Genomic DNA, 17,716 nt, shown 5'->3' on the forward strand with positions numbered 1-17,716 from the left:
TTCTAGTTTTTATTATTGTTAGTTCCAAAGGTATTCACATAAGCATATTAACTTAAACACTTTAGCCTTTGCAATGTTACGTAAAAATCTGTGTCGGTTAACTTAAATCCAAAACCAAGTTCAACCTTATGCGTCGAACTCAGTCATGTTGAATACAAATTGCCTCCATTGAAAAAAGGCTTTAAAACATCGCTTCATTTTTATAGACAGGAATTTTTGCTTAAGAATGTTTAATTATTATCAGGTTGATAATTTATCGTCCACAGCGATTCTCGTTAACGAGTTATTATAAATAATTTATACAAATTTATTTAAAATTTTGAGTTATTTAGTAATAGTTTAGGCAATTGTCAAACAAACAAAACACAAGTATCAATTCGATGCAAAGTTTTGAGCTCTACGTAAAAAATAATTTCAGTCATCAATATTAATTTCATATAATAAACGAGAAAGTCATTATGTCTGTGTCATGTTTGCTATATCTAAACCACTGAAGCGATTCCGTTGCGAATTACTATCAAAATATATATGTACCAGATAGTTAATTCGTTCTTTGACATGGTGACCGACATCCGCACAGTCGCAGCCGCAGGCAAAAGCTAGTATGTCATGAAAATATAACAACAAACGTGTCCAGCGGTCATTGACGTTGAAACAGGTTACATAATGTAGATGAGATTTAAATTTATAATAATCGCATCAATATGCAAGTGATCGGTGGAGCGGTAAGATGAATAGTCTCAATGCTTTCATTAACAGAAGTAATCTGATCAATATGGCAAATATAAGACAAAAAATTCATACTTTCCAATATATTTCACGTAACCATATATATTTATATGAATTGAAAGTCCGAAATTATTCGTTCAATTAAATATCATAATTTTCTTTCTGTAATTTTAATCGTAATAATACAATAGCAAGTAAGAATTATTTTATGGTTTACGTTTTTAGGTATACCTTAATAATAAACTCGTTTTATATTTACGCAATGTATTCACAATGAAACAGTTGTAGTAAATTAAAAAAAAAGTTAACGTATGTATAATTTAATATTATTTTAATGATATTCACTTACAACGCGTCAGTTTGTCTGTCCTAGACATCGCGTCTTGCATTCTAAACTTGCATACCATTGAGTTGCTTGCGCACTGCATGAACGCACAATCAGACTGGTTTAAGCCAATAAAATTTGATATTAAGTGTTCCTTGAATAGATATGTGATGGTATAATAATTTATATGCTTTTCTTGTTAGCGATCTTATATCCAAACTCAAACTGCCTCATTACATACAATTAGGTTAGTATTTAATATGACTGCATTGTATTACAAAACCACGATTAAGATACGTTCCGAGAAAAAAAATATGTTTATCATTTCGGCGTATGTCCTTTTAAGAAATATGACTTTTGCAAACCTTTGCCCAATAAGGACACAAAGAAGCAATGAAAAGTTTTCTTTTTTATGTTATTTCACAGAATTACTTAATACAAGACTTATCTGCAATAAAGTTTTTATCATAATTCTCAAACTATCTCGTACAAAATACCGCTGTTTGAGGCCACATTTTCAAATTTTCTATGATTATTATCAGATTATATGAAGTTATGAAAAATAATTATAATACTGTGAATTTTATTCGGAGTTCATTTCAATAGTTTAAAAAAAGTTAGATATTTTTTGAAGTTTATTTAAAAATAACAAACACTTCTTTGGACATGTCTCTTATGACTTATACGTATAGTAAATTTATTTTTTTTAATCTTAAAATAACACTAACTCTGAATATGCATCTTTAGGACAGCATTATTTCAAATTGACTAAAAACTTCATGGTACGAAGAAAACGTTAACATTGTTAAAACTGTTCGGATACTCATTATAATATTTATATTTTGATCTCATTCTTTGATATATATATTTGATATAATCTTATATAATAGTGTTAACGTTTGTTTAGGCCTCTCATTATATTGACGAACATATTATAGCAAGCTGGTTAAGGTGTGCTATACTTATTATTATAAATAAGGTATCGATTTCTCTATATCGAATGCCAACGTGTGTTACATTTGATACAACAATATCGCTTTCACAAATTTATATTTTTAGGTCGAATAGCGGTTAAAGTTGCACACACGTGATATCAATCATATATCATTAAATGGTTGTATGAATGCTATTGTCCGCTTTGATTTGAACCAGTTCGCTACGTCAATATATGATTTCGATTTATTGGAGCCAATTTTTGTAGGTATAAACATAACAATTAGTTTTTACGTTACCATAGTGACAAAGGTATTTGTATTGCAATAACAGAAATTGTTAAAAAATTCTTACGTATAATACGAATTTTAAAACTGATATAACATACATGTTTTATATTGAAACCAATTAAATCTCACGTAAAATCCAATCTAACAGGTAAACCACGGACGGCTTATGCGCTTTGATATTGATCGTCTTAAATCTAAATTGCCGAATGACATGACAGATAAAAAACACTCAAGTGTTATTTTATCTGTATGAAAATACATATGATATTTTGTTTTTATATATATGTATATAAAACAACATTGAAATGTATCCAAAATCACTATGATATTTGGTTTAAAATATCTGAAAAAGTAATAAATATTTGCAGATGGAAACTTAGTAAAACAAGAAAAACGATTAAATTATAAGTTTAATATCAGCAAAAAGAAATTACATATATGTTAGAATAAATTTTACTAAACAATTGAATCGAAAAAACAAGACATGCGTGGGAAAAAGCCAGTATGCTAAGTCCCAAACACTGAAGTGAATAATAGATTCTACGATACGGTCAGATGATCACAATGACATGTGGCAGGATATTTTATAACTGGGGACAGCTGCTCTAATTTTAATGGATGACAGCAACTTTTTTATATTTTTAAATTTACCAGACTTTTGTTTATTGTTGACTTAATTTTAATGATTGGCTGAACAATTTATGCAGTTTCAAAATAGAATAATATTTTTGAACGAAAATAAATCCTAACAATTTTGATGTGACATCAATTTTAAGAGAAAAAGTCTCATATTCAGACTTAGGGATTAAATATAAGTCATTTTAAAAATACCGCCTCTTTGTTTAATGACTTACCCCAATACTCTTGTTCAATATGATATAAACCAAAGGCTATATTCCCAAAGTTCTATGTTCCAAAACAGAAAACGCAGATAATGTCAAAATGGGCATAGTTCCAAACACAAGTATTCAACGCCATTGTTGACTGCCATCTTTTTAATGGACAAAGTTTTGAAGGTTGAGTCTTAGCGGGGCTTTTGTTCTTATTGTAGTGAGGGTTAAAATGTTTTGAAATCAAGTACACACATGTAATGTCAAGTAATTTTAGAACAATTTAAATAAATGTACCAGTGATCTTAGCATTTTTATATTGTTTCAGCATAGTTGCCAAGTCACATATTTATTCATCCTTCTAAATTGTCTCTCACAAAGTTCAGATATCAAGTTGCAAAAGTCAATCGTCAATTAGAATGATTGTTATAAATTGTATCGTTACGAAAACAAATTGGACGTACGTAACAACAGAAATCGTAGTGCTTCTGTGTTCAAATTGCACGTAGTTTTTATTACCAAACAGTTTTGTTACCTATTTAAAATTACGTCATGAAAAATAAACAACAGACAGCTGACAGCTGACAGCTGACAGCATTAAGAATCCTTATGATCAAAATACTGTTACGAATTAAGTGCACGTGATATGTTTATTCGGGAAATCAATTTATATCTACATATGGACATATCCTATATTTAACTAATTGCTGGACCAGCCGATACTCGAAACGCAAATAATATTCGACTGTTCCTGTGCTTGTTACTAGATTTACTGAAGCGTTCGACCGTTAACACTGATCCCTTCTGTATTTAAAGTTTATTAAAAACATATCCCGCTCAAAATAATTTCGTTCAATACTTTTATTAAACCAAAACTGATTGAAAATTTAAATAATACGTTATTTGAGCACAGATGAAATGTAGTAGCATGAATACAATTCATATTAATATGTTCTAGATATAGTAAAATTATTTTTTTTAAGTGTTGTCTTATGACGAAATTATTTTATTAGTAATTAGTAAAGAAATTATCTAAATATTCTAAGTATAACGACTACATACTTATTCGTTCTGTAATGATTTTATAACAAGACGTTTTTCACGTCAGTTAGTTAGAGTTTGCTTCTAAAATGAAATTTAATCAAAAAAAATCTTATCTCCAACTCATTATTGGATTAACATAATTCTCATTTGCGAGAATGTCTAACAGTGTAGCGAAACTGCAAAAAAACTATCGATAGATATAAATTCAATTTTTGGAAGTATCTTTTATACATAAATGCAATACAACTTTTTAATTACATCCATTTTTTATAGAAACAATATCGATTTTGAAACATATATTCTCAAAATCATAGTATATTACATTTTGTAACCAACATCGACAAAAAAAAGGATTGAACTTTACCTGCATGCAAACCTGTTTAAATATTACCCTAACCGGAAATCTCTTTACGTGACTTCAATGAATAATATATTTAATTTATCTTTGTATGACTAAATTTAAATGAAAAAAATATATATTGGGTTTTAGTTTCAAAAACTTGAGTAGCGGAATATTCTCTCTTTCAAACGAAACTTAATCATAATAATCATATAACCCATCCATAATTTTTTAAATTGTTATGAATAAACTTTTAAAATTGTTACTAGTCCTAAAATAAAAAATCAAACTGGTTGAAATAAAAAAAAAGTCGAAGTCCATCACTGAACACGATTAAGTTTTTGAAAAAAGAACACAATTACTATTTAAAATATATTAGTTTTATATATACAAAAGACTACGTAGGAATCCGCAGATTTTTTTTTTATAGTCTACTGCAATAAAAAAACTGCAGATGATTATAATGACGTTTGTTGTTGATTACAATTTAATGTGGAAAAAGCGCCTTTTATAATTTTTCTTAATTATAAGTTACCTATCTTGCGTAATGTCGTTCGTCGACTATATTGTATTTTTTTTTTTTTGTAAATCTATACCTATAGAATGAGCCAAAGACTTAGACGTATTTTTTATATACGAGAAGTTTACTTCAAAACACATTTCAAAACTAGTCAATCATAACATTTATATTTGTTTTTATTAAGCACTACAAAACATTTGGACCTTAATTATGAACTAGAACCCAATATGTTTCATATATAGCGTTACAACGAAATCACGAAGCGCGGTCGTAATTCAGTACGCGGTTTTCTAACAATAAAATACTTTCGGCCACAACTCTGAAAATTTGAGAAAATTGCTTTTCAAATCCCATCCCGATATATTCCCCTTTGATTTATATATATTTATTAGCTTGCGTAATGAATGAATTGAAAATTGAAAACTACTTTATTCATACCTATAATATAAAGTATAGAAAGTTTTCAATTTTATATTACAACATAATAACACGCCTTCCACTTTTCCCAGACTTTCACTGTCTCATTAATTGTTATTACAAATTACGGAAGCGAAAAAAAACAATGAAAATGCCTTAGTACTAAGCGCAAAGGCATTTAAGGAGTTTCATTATTGTTTATAGGACAATTATAAGGAATTTTAATTTCTTAACACTCACACACATACTGGTATTACACATAAAGTAATTTGTGATATTTTTTTGTTTAAAATTCTCACAAATTCAAATCTCATCTCTTTTTCCTCTCCGGGAATTGATAAAAATATTTGTCGTAATTTTAATTAGGGGAGAAAAAACATTAAATACTTTTTTTACCGCGTTTGAGTATAATACAATTGCATTATTTATTTACTTTAAGTGATAAAAATATCTCGAGCTTTTTATCCAATGTTCAAGACTATAAGGTTGTTTATTTCTACCGTCTGTATTTTAAATTATAAGTGGATTTGTATAATAACAATTTTTGATACTGAAGACTAGTGCTAACTTTAAACATAAATCGATTTAGAATTTTTAAATAACCTACTAGATATAAGATAATATATATAAATAACAATATGTGTTACATAAATTGCCTGAATATGTATTCCTATTACAGCAGGTTGATAATTTACCTACTGCCCAAGTTTTGTGAAACTAGTGCTACCATTTTATTTAATATTGCGTATCTAGTAAAGGTAACATAAAAAATATTATTATAATAAATAACTATACATATCTAGTCAATAAGTGATCATTGATCCGTATTTTTTTTATAACCGCTATAACTAATAACTATATTTATATTATTATTACATATTTTACTCTGAACATAATAAAGGTATAAATCATTATACAATTGTAAAGGATTTTAGTGCACTTTTGTTACCGGATAAGAAAATTTGATGTCTTTTACTATCACTCTTTTATTTACGACTTCGTATAAATTGACTTCTTAACTGGGGACAGTGCATATTTTATTACCCTTGATTCTGTATTTATTAACCTTAAGTAGGGCCACATTACATCCTGTGCTTTATGTATAAATTGCATCAATCAAACAGGTTCGTCAGCTAACCAAGCTCATTCATTACTATGCGATCCCTAAGGCCGTTGACTGTCGGCCATGTTTGCGTCGTGTTGGCAGCACTATCGCACTTGACGTTCATAACGGTTGGCAGCAATGGCGAACCCCTGCTAACAGCTAACTTCACATCAAAGCAGTTGTTTATACGCACGGAGTACGTTACGATGTTTTGAATCATTCGTTAATTTTTCTATATTGATTTTCATCAATGGAACAAACTGTTTTTTTCTTGATTTTCAAACAAAAACGACTGTTGTGTTTTGTTCATGTTACCTTATGTGATTATAATTGGACAGAGTAATATATGAAGAGTTCTGTGAAAGTGTGGTTATGTTGACAGTTTATTATAAATGTTGAATTCGTACCGGTAATATACTTTTGTTTATTATGGCTTTTATAATAACATAACTTTGTTAAGTAACTTAAAAAAAAGTATATTATTTGTTTAAAAAAAATATTCGGAGGAAGTAAATTAATTAAAACTTTTAATTGACAAATCTTTGCTGCGATACAAGACTAATACGTCTCAATTATAATAGCTTAAAAATGATAACGAATCACATGTAAATTTTTTTATAACTTGTTTGACCCTGGTCGACGTCCTGATATATCTTGTTATGTGAAACCTCAGAGCCCTGTCTGGTTGCTTTTTTAAATATAAGTCGATAATTTACAATAGCTCTATTGGGCCGCTGTACAATGAGACACTTTTAACAGAATGGTTCCCTGAAACCATTTATATGTTAAGGCTGGTATGCTGATGTAATAGCACTATAAATTGAGGTTTAGAGTAGGTGATAAATTACAAGAAAATACCATTTAATGTATGCATACAAATTTCTATTAAATTGACTACGAACAGTTCTATATTTTAACTATTTATTTAAAATATTATTACGACACTACTTTTTAATTCCATAGTTGTTTTAAACTCTAAATAATATGAACCTTGAAACAATTTTTTATATTAATTAGAGCAATAAATTAGTCCTAAGCGACACACGACAAACAGTTTAAGGTGAAATGTATTAAATGTTGACCTCGTTGTATGTATGTGCAAAACGAGAATACTGAAATATAAGATAGTAATATGAATAAGGTAACGAGTGAAACAAATTAACAACCACTTAAAAATAATCAGAAGCCATAAGACTGGAGTTTACCGACGACTTCATCTGGTGTCTGATATTTTTTCCTTCACTATTTCCGACATTGATGACGCAAAAGTACTTAATTGATTACTTAATATAGGGCGTTGTTGAATTTGTTATAGCAACCAATAGTACAAAGCTCTGCTACAAAAAACGCGCACAAAAACCATAGGCCTCGAATAGGAAACCTTCACAAAACTGGTTAAAAAATAAATTTGATAACAATGCTTTCAACAGAAAAAGAATATCTGTATAGAAAAGAATCTTCTGGAATGTTTGCTTAGTGTAAATTATGTCTAATAATTATACAAATAAGGCCATTGTAATAATATTTATCGTTAGCTGCGTGATGGGAAGGAAAACAATTGGATTTGATTAAAATTATGACTTGCGTCAGGCTTGCGTGACTTACGGTCGTGTCACTCACCAATGACAGCCTTCATATTAATTTTATAAGTAAATTTCTAATTTCTTCTAGTATTCAATTTTAATAAAGATACTATCAAATGTTTATTAGGTATATGTCATAATAACTTTATGTACATACTTGTATAAGTAATTTCTTTCTGTTATTCAGATGTACACTTATAGTTCTGTCATGTAAGCAGTAAAACGACAAATTTATGCGGCATTCATTCCGTACTTTCTTTAGAAGTTCGGTCCCCGGCATATCTTTGTGTAATCAACGAATTTCAAAGCCCCAACTCGAGGCACCTGCTACCTGCCAACCTTCGCCGTTAGGGGAATCGGTCATAATAAGTAAACGTTTTTATAACACCCAAAAATATTTTATTGTTTCTCGTGTCCCAATTTGCCCATTCTATGAAATATATTCTTTTGATCTAATACAGCCGTCCTGCCAGTTCTGCTTTCTGTGAACATTGTTTAAGTGTTTTCCTTACTTGAATTTCGTATGTATTTATCTATGATTTAGATTTTAGACAATGAACATTGTTTACGTCTGGCATTGTCTGATAAGTCGGAGAGGGGCCGTTTTCCTTCTGATTATGTTTTAAAAAGTAAAAAATTTATCTGCTACGACTTAAAATGTAAGACACATATAATTTAACTCTGTGAAACAAAAACTTACACAATCTATGAATCGATTTAATAAGAGATTAAATCCCGTCAGTTTAATTGACTTGAACTCTTTGACCTACTCAAGTCAAACGTCCATCTCTGTATCTAATTTATTACTCCGATGGACCAAGTTATATGATGTGGTCATAGTTGTAGAGCGAGCACTCTATTATTAAACCAGAAATGGTATACAGATAGTCCTATAGCCTTTGACCGACGGTATCTCTCATCTATGATAAAATTGATTGCGTAAAATTTAATGTAATGGAATTCTCAAAGAATTCAATAGACACCACCTCCCTTTGTAATGAAAGCTTTCATTCGTATACAAAAACAAAAAATACAGATATAAAACTGAATAGTTGAAAGACCGTGCTGACTCTTTACACAAGTTCGCAATAAAAAGTTCCATTGCAAATAACTTACGGAAATCGTGCATGCATACGATTCGCATCCGGATGATGTCGGAATGCGAAATGAATGAACCCGTTGAATTAGTAAAAACAAACTAAAGGGTCCATATCGTTCACAATCCAACAGCGAAAACAAAATTCAATATGCATATATATTTATAACTTAAATTTTTAACGTCATTGGGGTTCATAAATCTGTGTAGGCTTACGATTTCCTCACAGCCGGGATAAACATAAGCCCATCGCTCGAAACTTACTCGGAATTTGCGACTTTAAGAGGATTTTAGTTTGAAACATTGAAATTTAAAGATCGTATTTTGACGAAAGTTTAAATATGAGTGGTAATTAAAAATTGTTTTTGGTTAATCCTCGCACTTATTAAGTTTACCGATAGGGACTTTTTTTTGGTTTTAGAGATAAGAATTATATAGTCATTTCAAAATATACTTCTCCAGTCTGAAGTGTGTTCGTCGATGGATAAAACGTTCAAAATATTATGATTAACTTAATTCCTATTGATTCATTGTTAGCTATCTCTTGTTCACAGTGACACACATATTTTTTTTCTTGGAAACGGAATTTCCAGAAGAGAAATATATAATATTATTAAAAACGAACAACATTCATTATATTAAAATGATCAATGACCTCAGTTTGACTTCATTGTGCTTTTCATTTTAAGGCCAAGATTTTGATAAAATTATTTTATTTGTAACTACTCACATATTTAAAAATCTTTTATCGAATTATTGGTTATTGAATAATATTTGAATTCTATTCGTCTTAAAAATTTGAATGGTTTTGTGAGATAGTACTAATCCGAGGTATTGATTTTGCTTATTTTGGTTTTTACTTGTAATTTTTTTCTTTGTTTTTTTTAAAGCATACCTACATTTATATAATATTATACTAATAGTACATACATTGGCAACGACGATAAATTGTACTAAATAATATAATATATTGTTATCACATAAGTGACAATGTTTTGTCTTTGTTGATAATAAAATTCTTTAAACCATAAACCAGACTCTCAGCCGAAAACGTGTATATTTCAGATTTATAGTTATACTTTATCCGGACGGTCATCGTTTTCGTATACATTTTCAATTTATTGAGAAGTTGATGCTTTAATAAAAAAATTCTCTTACTTTTAATTTCAAATCAAATACGTTCTACATTGTAACCGCTTTAAAGTAAAGCTAAAATTTAAAAAAAAAGATTTTGTATCTTGTTTTAAAAAATGCCGGAAATATTTTTACATTTACATACACCCTTGGAATTGGAAAAAGCTTACTTTTCCCTTCATATTTCAGTAGCTGAGGTTTTAATTGCCCGATACAGGATATTAAATATACAACTCTGTTATAAATTTAATGTCATTAAGAGAAGTGCATTTATAAGTTTTATATATTAATAAATAATTCTCTCCGTCTATGTCCATCAGTGTCAACACGTACCATAAATACGAGCTGAATAGAAATGCCATTTTCCCATTTAAGTACTGTAACAAAATGTCACTAATGCGTGACAATTAGTTTCTTGAGAGTATGATATCTAGATTCTTGATAACGATATAGTCCCTTATGTGGACTCGGTTTATTAGAAAATAACTGGACTTTTTAGAATACGTATCAAGCTTTGTAATTTAAAACCATTCTTCAATACTGGAATCACCAGTCTACAATCCTTCGGATATCAAACGAAAAATAGCTTTTAAATATTAAAAAGTTCGACAAATTTCCGAAAATAGAATGAAACGAAAATTTGAATGCTATTTCATTAAGAAAAAAAAATGTTTGACAAATACCAAACTGGGCGTTAATTAGTTATTTTATTAAGTTAAGGATAAATGTCTGGAATAACAAGTTTCGGTTACTTGTATAATTAGTATTTACTAGCAACATGAGAATTAATATTGGGACCACAAAAACATAACTATATATATATATATATTAAAAGTAGCATTTCAATTGTAAAGGCCTAAAAAACTGTTACCATTCGATATTAATTATAACACGTTTTAAAACACGAGACATTTTCTATTTATAATTATATACCTCCTCTATAAAGACACCAGTAGGTGGTGCTGCAGTAGGAGGCTGCGACACTTAACCATCTCATACCTGGCATGACTTTCTGTAGTAATCTTCAAACAGAAAAACCGCACCAAATAACTATCACTGGCGCGTTAAATGTCTCAAGTGCGAGAGTCGTCATTACTTAACTACCCAAGCTGACTATCAGAGACCATATAATACCACCATGCATCAAGTCAGTAAACTGGAATAGATTGTGTGAGTTTGTCATATGAAGTCCCAATATGATGTATGGAATGCTTAACTCGCCGATTAAGTCAGCACGCAGTCCCTAGATTGGTAAATCAAGAGGGACGCGATATTCGAATCTTTCTCGAGTCGATGAATTTCACATTTTATATTTTGTTCTTGCTTTGAACTCAAGTTTTTCATAAAATACTCCTGGAGTGGAAACGAAAATATTTTGTCGGCATTAAATTTTTTTATTTCCAATGCTGCGTTGAAGACTAGTTCTCCTCTTCCTGAACCAGAAAGAATTGTTGTACTGGCTACTAAAGCTAAGAATGAAAATTTTACCCCACTTTATGTTTCTTAAAAAAGAATTCACCGCCAATGACAGTAACTCATAAGCAAATTTCTAGAAAAACTCAACGTTTTCTACTTGAAATCCGTTTAATTTAGTTCCGTTCTAATGGCAGAGAAAATCTTCCCTATGACTTCCATATCATCCTGATTGACGTTGAACAATCTTAGTGGCAAGCGGAAACAATCCCCAAAGAAATAAAGGTCTTAACCATCGTTTATAATGAGGTGAGAAAATATGCGACGAGTATTTCACTTCAGGTTTTCTAATTGCTCCTTGTTGTTCTCTCTTTACATCAAGAACTCCATCATTCAGATTCAACATTAAGATTAAAATCTCTGACTACCAGACGGTTATTTACAGACAGTGCATATATCATACATCAACGTAGATATCATCATAGATTAGATCTGTTTAAGGTTAAATTTCTTGGTAAATAACAATAATTTAACAAAATTATGATATTTCTAAGAATTTCTTTACTAAATCTTATTGAATCTCTTTACAAATTGTTCCTCGCCGTGGTCTAAATAATGAAAATTTCAGGCGAAATTCAATCTTACGACAAGAGTCTGAATCTCTTAAGATTGTTATTGAAAGCCCTTATCACCAAAAGTACACGACCCATGAACCACGTTTTCATTACCGAATTTAGGGTTCATTTATCTTATATATAAATATTATTCATATTTTATTTATTGAAGTTGAAGTACAAACAAAAAAACTTTCAAATAATAGAAGGTTAATTTTCTTTATCCATATTACACTGGTCGTTCAAATTTAATATTTGAGAATTCCAATTGGAAGTTCAGTTTCGTAATAATATTGACAACAGCTGGATTCAAATCTTGTTTCACTTTCAATATAAATTATTTTGCCACACCAAGACAGCGGAATAATACAGAAGTAAATCACGATTCCGATGTCTTATTTCGAATCGACAGAAAATTTATTTAGTTACTTATCTCGTTGTTGGCTACGTCATCACAAACAAATCTCAGTCTCGGTGACAAGCGTACATACAAATAGTTATATCAAGCATACCAGCGTTATCATTGTAAAAGATTGTACAAATGAGATCAGTTTATCAGACGGTCGCGTATTTGATAGACAAAAGACCGGGTTCTGAGGAAGTCCGAGGTCGCTGGGAGCCCTACCAGAGGTTTGATTGTTGTTGCCAGCATTCAACGCGCCGACGCCACCTCGAGTGAACGTCGGAAAGGAAACGGCTCACGTAACTATCGTTCGACTGAATAGCGTGCGCGTAGTCGATCGTGACGTGCAATGCCCAGGGCCCCGCTTGCCCCTCTACCCCTCGCAGGGCTATGGAGACCCTCCTCGATAAATTCAAGAGGGACCAAGGAGGATTACGGAGGTCCAGATCCGTCCGCGCTTCCCTACGACTGATAGGTAACCGTTGGCGATCAACCAAGGACGAAGAAACGTCTGAGAACATTGACACCATCAAAGACGGAAACGTAGTACTGACGCAGATCTTTAACGGTGATAAAGATTACAACGTAGCGTACACGGGCATTGACGGTACTTACAAAGCAAAGACACCGAACATGGCCAAGAGGAAGCAGGAGCCGGTGAAGCCGAGGAAGAAGAGCGGAGACATCGATCTCACACTGAAGCCACAGCGGCATAGGAAAGTAGATAAAGCGAAAATAAGTGATTTATTCAATAAGAAACAGAAGAGTGTGTCCGCGAAAGAATTGCTCGTGCCGGAGAAGATACCACCGAAAGCGGCGGCCATATTACACATAAATTCACCGGATACCAAACTTAAGATTAAATTAAAATCGGTCGGCAAATCGGAGAGTGCTAAATCGGTGACCGATATAAAACATCGTCGCACGCGCAGGGGCTCCGAGAGCGATATGTGTGGGAGCCAGCCACGTGGGTTTGTCAACCAAGCCTTCGTATACAGCACACCGCCAAAGGAACGCAAGCTAAACCTATCACCATCAAGCTATTTGAGTACGTATTAAAATTTAAAACAGCTTTTATTATATCCCAATAATGCATTACAAGATAGTGTATAATGCACCAAAATATTTACTATGTCTTTATCATTAATTAAATAAACTAATGCATACGATATTTGAATTAATTGAATTACGTTTTTATAATACTCGACATAGATATGAAATGGTCCGCTTTATGCAATTAGCGATGACTACGGTTATTAATTACAGCGAAGTGAAAAATTATTTGTTGTTATTTGAATTTAAATTCATATAAAATTTTAATGCCGTTGCATAATATTGATCGTATTATACAAGCGATTATGTATTCATCAAATCAATTCATTAATTCAATCGGGATTAAAAGAATGACAGACAACGTTACACGCAATAAGAAAGATCATAATGATTAAAATAAAAATTTACTAGCTCTTTACATAGCTTATGATATAGATATGTCACACTCCTTTCGAGTTCTCTAATATATTTTGATAAAAATTAATTAAAAAAAAAAAAAAAAAAACTTTAATTCATGATTCATGTCCACGAAAGCTTTTTTGGATGTGTCTTGTATTAAATTTTAAATTGATACCATGATTATAACACACTTTAGCTACGCGCTATAGATGTGAATTGCTTACAAGTCTTCCAACTGTTTGGAATAAACTACGTAGGTATATAATATAATCATGAGCAAATACGGTGATTTTTACAAAAAAGTTTTCATTCTTTTATCACTTACTATCAAATTCTTTCAATGCTCTTGTTTTTTTTTTAAATCTTATCACTAAGCCATAGCGTGTTCACTTCAAAAATCCATTAGAATTGCTCGTCACTGTAAATCAGTAAAGACTAGTTTCTTTTTATATTTAATCATATAGTATATAACGTCAAAATTTAATTTATGTTATTGTTATAACTTTAATTTTGGCCATGTTTCTTATAAATTGTCGTGGTCTATAATTTCTAATATTGGACCTAAAAAAAATCTAAAATAGGACGATTATTTCTTTATTGCACAAAAAAGAAATGTCAAGTATCTCCCTAATGTTCTCACAAAAGATCACAGCTCAATATCAAATCAGAGAGCCGTCAGTTCAAAGATAAGATTCCATCATCTACGAGCGACCACAAATGTTATAACATATACGATAAAACAACACTATACCGTAATGCGTGTTTAATTACGTTAATTTTAAGATAATATGTTACGTATAAAGTGTAACAACATTCCTTTGCCTTTTGATTAAAAAAAAAAAGGTTACAGAATACCTATGGTTATGAAAGATGCTAAAATATGCCGTTTTTATACAGTCATAATTGTAGTTATAACGATAATAAATTTTCGTATACTTGTATACAGATTATGGATTTAAAATGTAATCTATTTATTACGCTTACATGTTAGGTTAGGTTATTAATTTCTTTGAATGAAATTATTTGTTATTTTTTTTAAATCAGAAATATAAAAATAATTGCGTATCAAAAGTAGTTTCCATGTCACGTCGTATACATTATCAGCTAAAATGAAATTAAAAGTTAATTAATGGCGTCTTGAGTTGTCGAGAAGAAAAGCATTTCACTGCGTCGTGGGAACGATACATAAAACAAATGTTCCCTGAATTCACGCCAAGACTTCCACAAGAAGAGCCAATTGACGCTGATCTTTTGATGTTGATATGTTTTTATAAGGAAAACTTATAAGACCCATTCCGGACCTTATAACGCTAGGATATTTCTTATACTTACTTCAACTCTGCTGACTTTCAAACAAGGTATCATGATAAATTTTTTTGAGAATTAGGTAAAAAATTTGACATCTGTAACAAATAAGAGATGATTGACAATGACGTAAAAAAATAATTAGCCTGACAAAAAAAAAATCAAAGAAATAATCACAGACCATAAAAAAAAACATTTTTAACTAATCTAAATATCATAGACAAAAAAAAATCCATAACTGTGAGTTTGGATTGTGAATCTGCATACATACGTAGTGAATCATAAATTAAATAATAGTAGCAACGTAAGTTTGAATGAAAACCGCCTGAATTTAGTTTTATAAAACAGACTGGTGTTAGGTCACTTCACACTTCAACTTTAGCGTTTGTAGCTAGTGTTAGTTTCGAACACTGAACTAATAAATATGGAGATGGGTGGCGCGAAATCACCATTATCATGCAAGCCAGTTAACCAGCCAGCTAGGTCCCAAAAAGCGAAACGTTTCACACTATACTGTTTAATTTAGGCTTTGACCAGATTAATACTGACGACGTTATTATCAAAGCAAATAACTTGTTAACATTGCTTGGATATAAGTCTTTATTACTTTTGCTACTATGTAACACGTTCCAATGTTAAATCTACGCAGCTCGGTATTATTTTTGCTTGAAGCTATTTCACACAATAGTTGTTTTGAAGTTATTCAACTGGTCTAATTTAAACAAAAAAAATACTGGCTTACATTTCATTAAATACGATTTACATGGACATGCTCGATACGTATACTTTTAGAGCCGATAACATTAATTGTGACTTTTAATGCTATAATTAGAATTGTTAATTGTTTTTTAACTACTTAATTGTTATTTCCATATGAAAACTAAAAACTTATAGTTAAAAGACTAAACTTGTACTGTCTCGTACGACCTGATTATTCCATGTAAGAGATAAGAGCAACGAATTCTCTTGAACTACACATAAAATTATTAGTTGATATTTTTTTTTATTTATTCTCATCATTCCTACGTATTAATCCTTCGTGCGTAAGTAATGTAGTTTTTTATGTTTTAGTTTCAAATACCAAATATTTTTTAATCAACTTTTATACGAATTCATAATACCTCAAGTCAACAGAAAATCTGTTTAAACATTAGTCTAGTTAAACAAAATCAGGCAATATTGATAGTAATAATCCTATAATTAAGTCCGAATCAAAAATTCTTTATACAGCAGTATTTTTCTCATTACGCAGAGTACTTTAAGTTTGCTATACAATGAAGAAATTTTTAACTTAAATCGGGTTAAATAAAATAATACATGTTACCCAACCACACAAGCATCCGCGTAGAGCTGAAATCAGGAGTTTGGAGTATTTTTTACGGTTTATAGAATTACTACAATTATCATGCAATTTTCTACAAAATGCCTTACATTATGTAAGCAGAAGTGTGGGAGTGAAGATATTGTGTTCAGTAAGGACGGACGATTATAATGGAATGAGAGACAACGACCTTTCGCTTGATGAAGGGTTCTATTAGTAACGTGATACCCGAGCATAGGTTTCCGAAGAGGTTTTATTGGTCGTGGAGTTATAGGAAATTAAATTCTCTTATCAAATAATAGATAATATATCGCAAGGTTTTAATCATCACTAACTTATTATCTGTTTAAGATCTTTTTAAATTGATTTTTATTGTATTGTGTAAAGAAACTGTGGTAATTAGATAAAAGCGTTGCGGTTTCGTAACTTATGTAGAACGTCCAATTACATATAATGATTGGTCGGAAATTACTTTTCGTGATATAATCAGATTTAATTCTTTATTCACTTCTATTCATCCCCTCCATAACATCTTAAAAATTTCCAAATACCCACACATTCAGTTTTTATTTCTCTCCGTGTCTCTGAACTGCGCCTTTTCCTTGGATATCATAAGAACACTTCTGAAATAAATTTCAAATAGATTCCAAGTCACAGAAACATTCGCACGCTCGCACATAACTTGATGACATAGATGTTAGACGGTTCATCCTACCCAAAGCGTGAGACTGCCTCAGTCACACAATGTTACTCGAATGGAGTGACATCTTCACATGCGGTCAGTTCAATTCCGTGTTAAAATACTTATGTGTGTTCAAAGTATCGTATATAACTGTGCCTCCGTAGTTCCGATAAACGAAGC

General features: G+C 30.8%; 1 protein-coding gene across 6 annotated transcripts in view; it reads left to right on the forward strand.

The window, feature by feature from the left end:
* LOC116771083 (ankyrin repeat and fibronectin type-III domain-containing protein 1) overlaps positions 1 to 17,716 on the forward strand; it is a 196,135-nt gene that overhangs the window by 166,726 nt on the left and 11,693 nt on the right. For 2 of the 6 annotated variants that reach the window (XM_061521423.1, XM_061521425.1), the window contains exons 1-2: positions 6,720 to 6,942; positions 13,023 to 13,824. The exons of 3 other annotated variants lie outside the window; for them this stretch is intronic. In XM_061521423.1, the coding sequence (XP_061377407.1) occupies positions 13,167 to 13,824 (658 nt within the window). In that variant the 5' untranslated portion in view covers positions 6,720 to 6,942; positions 13,023 to 13,166. Of the gene's footprint in view, positions 1 to 6,719; positions 6,943 to 12,455; positions 13,825 to 17,716 lie in introns of those variants that run through there. One more of the 6 variants, XM_061521424.1, reaches the window with a different exon arrangement.

Source organism: Danaus plexippus, chromosome 8 (assembly GCF_018135715.1).
Source record: "Danaus plexippus chromosome 8, MEX_DaPlex, whole genome shotgun sequence".
NCBI lineage: Eukaryota > Metazoa > Arthropoda > Insecta > Lepidoptera > Nymphalidae > Danaus > Danaus plexippus.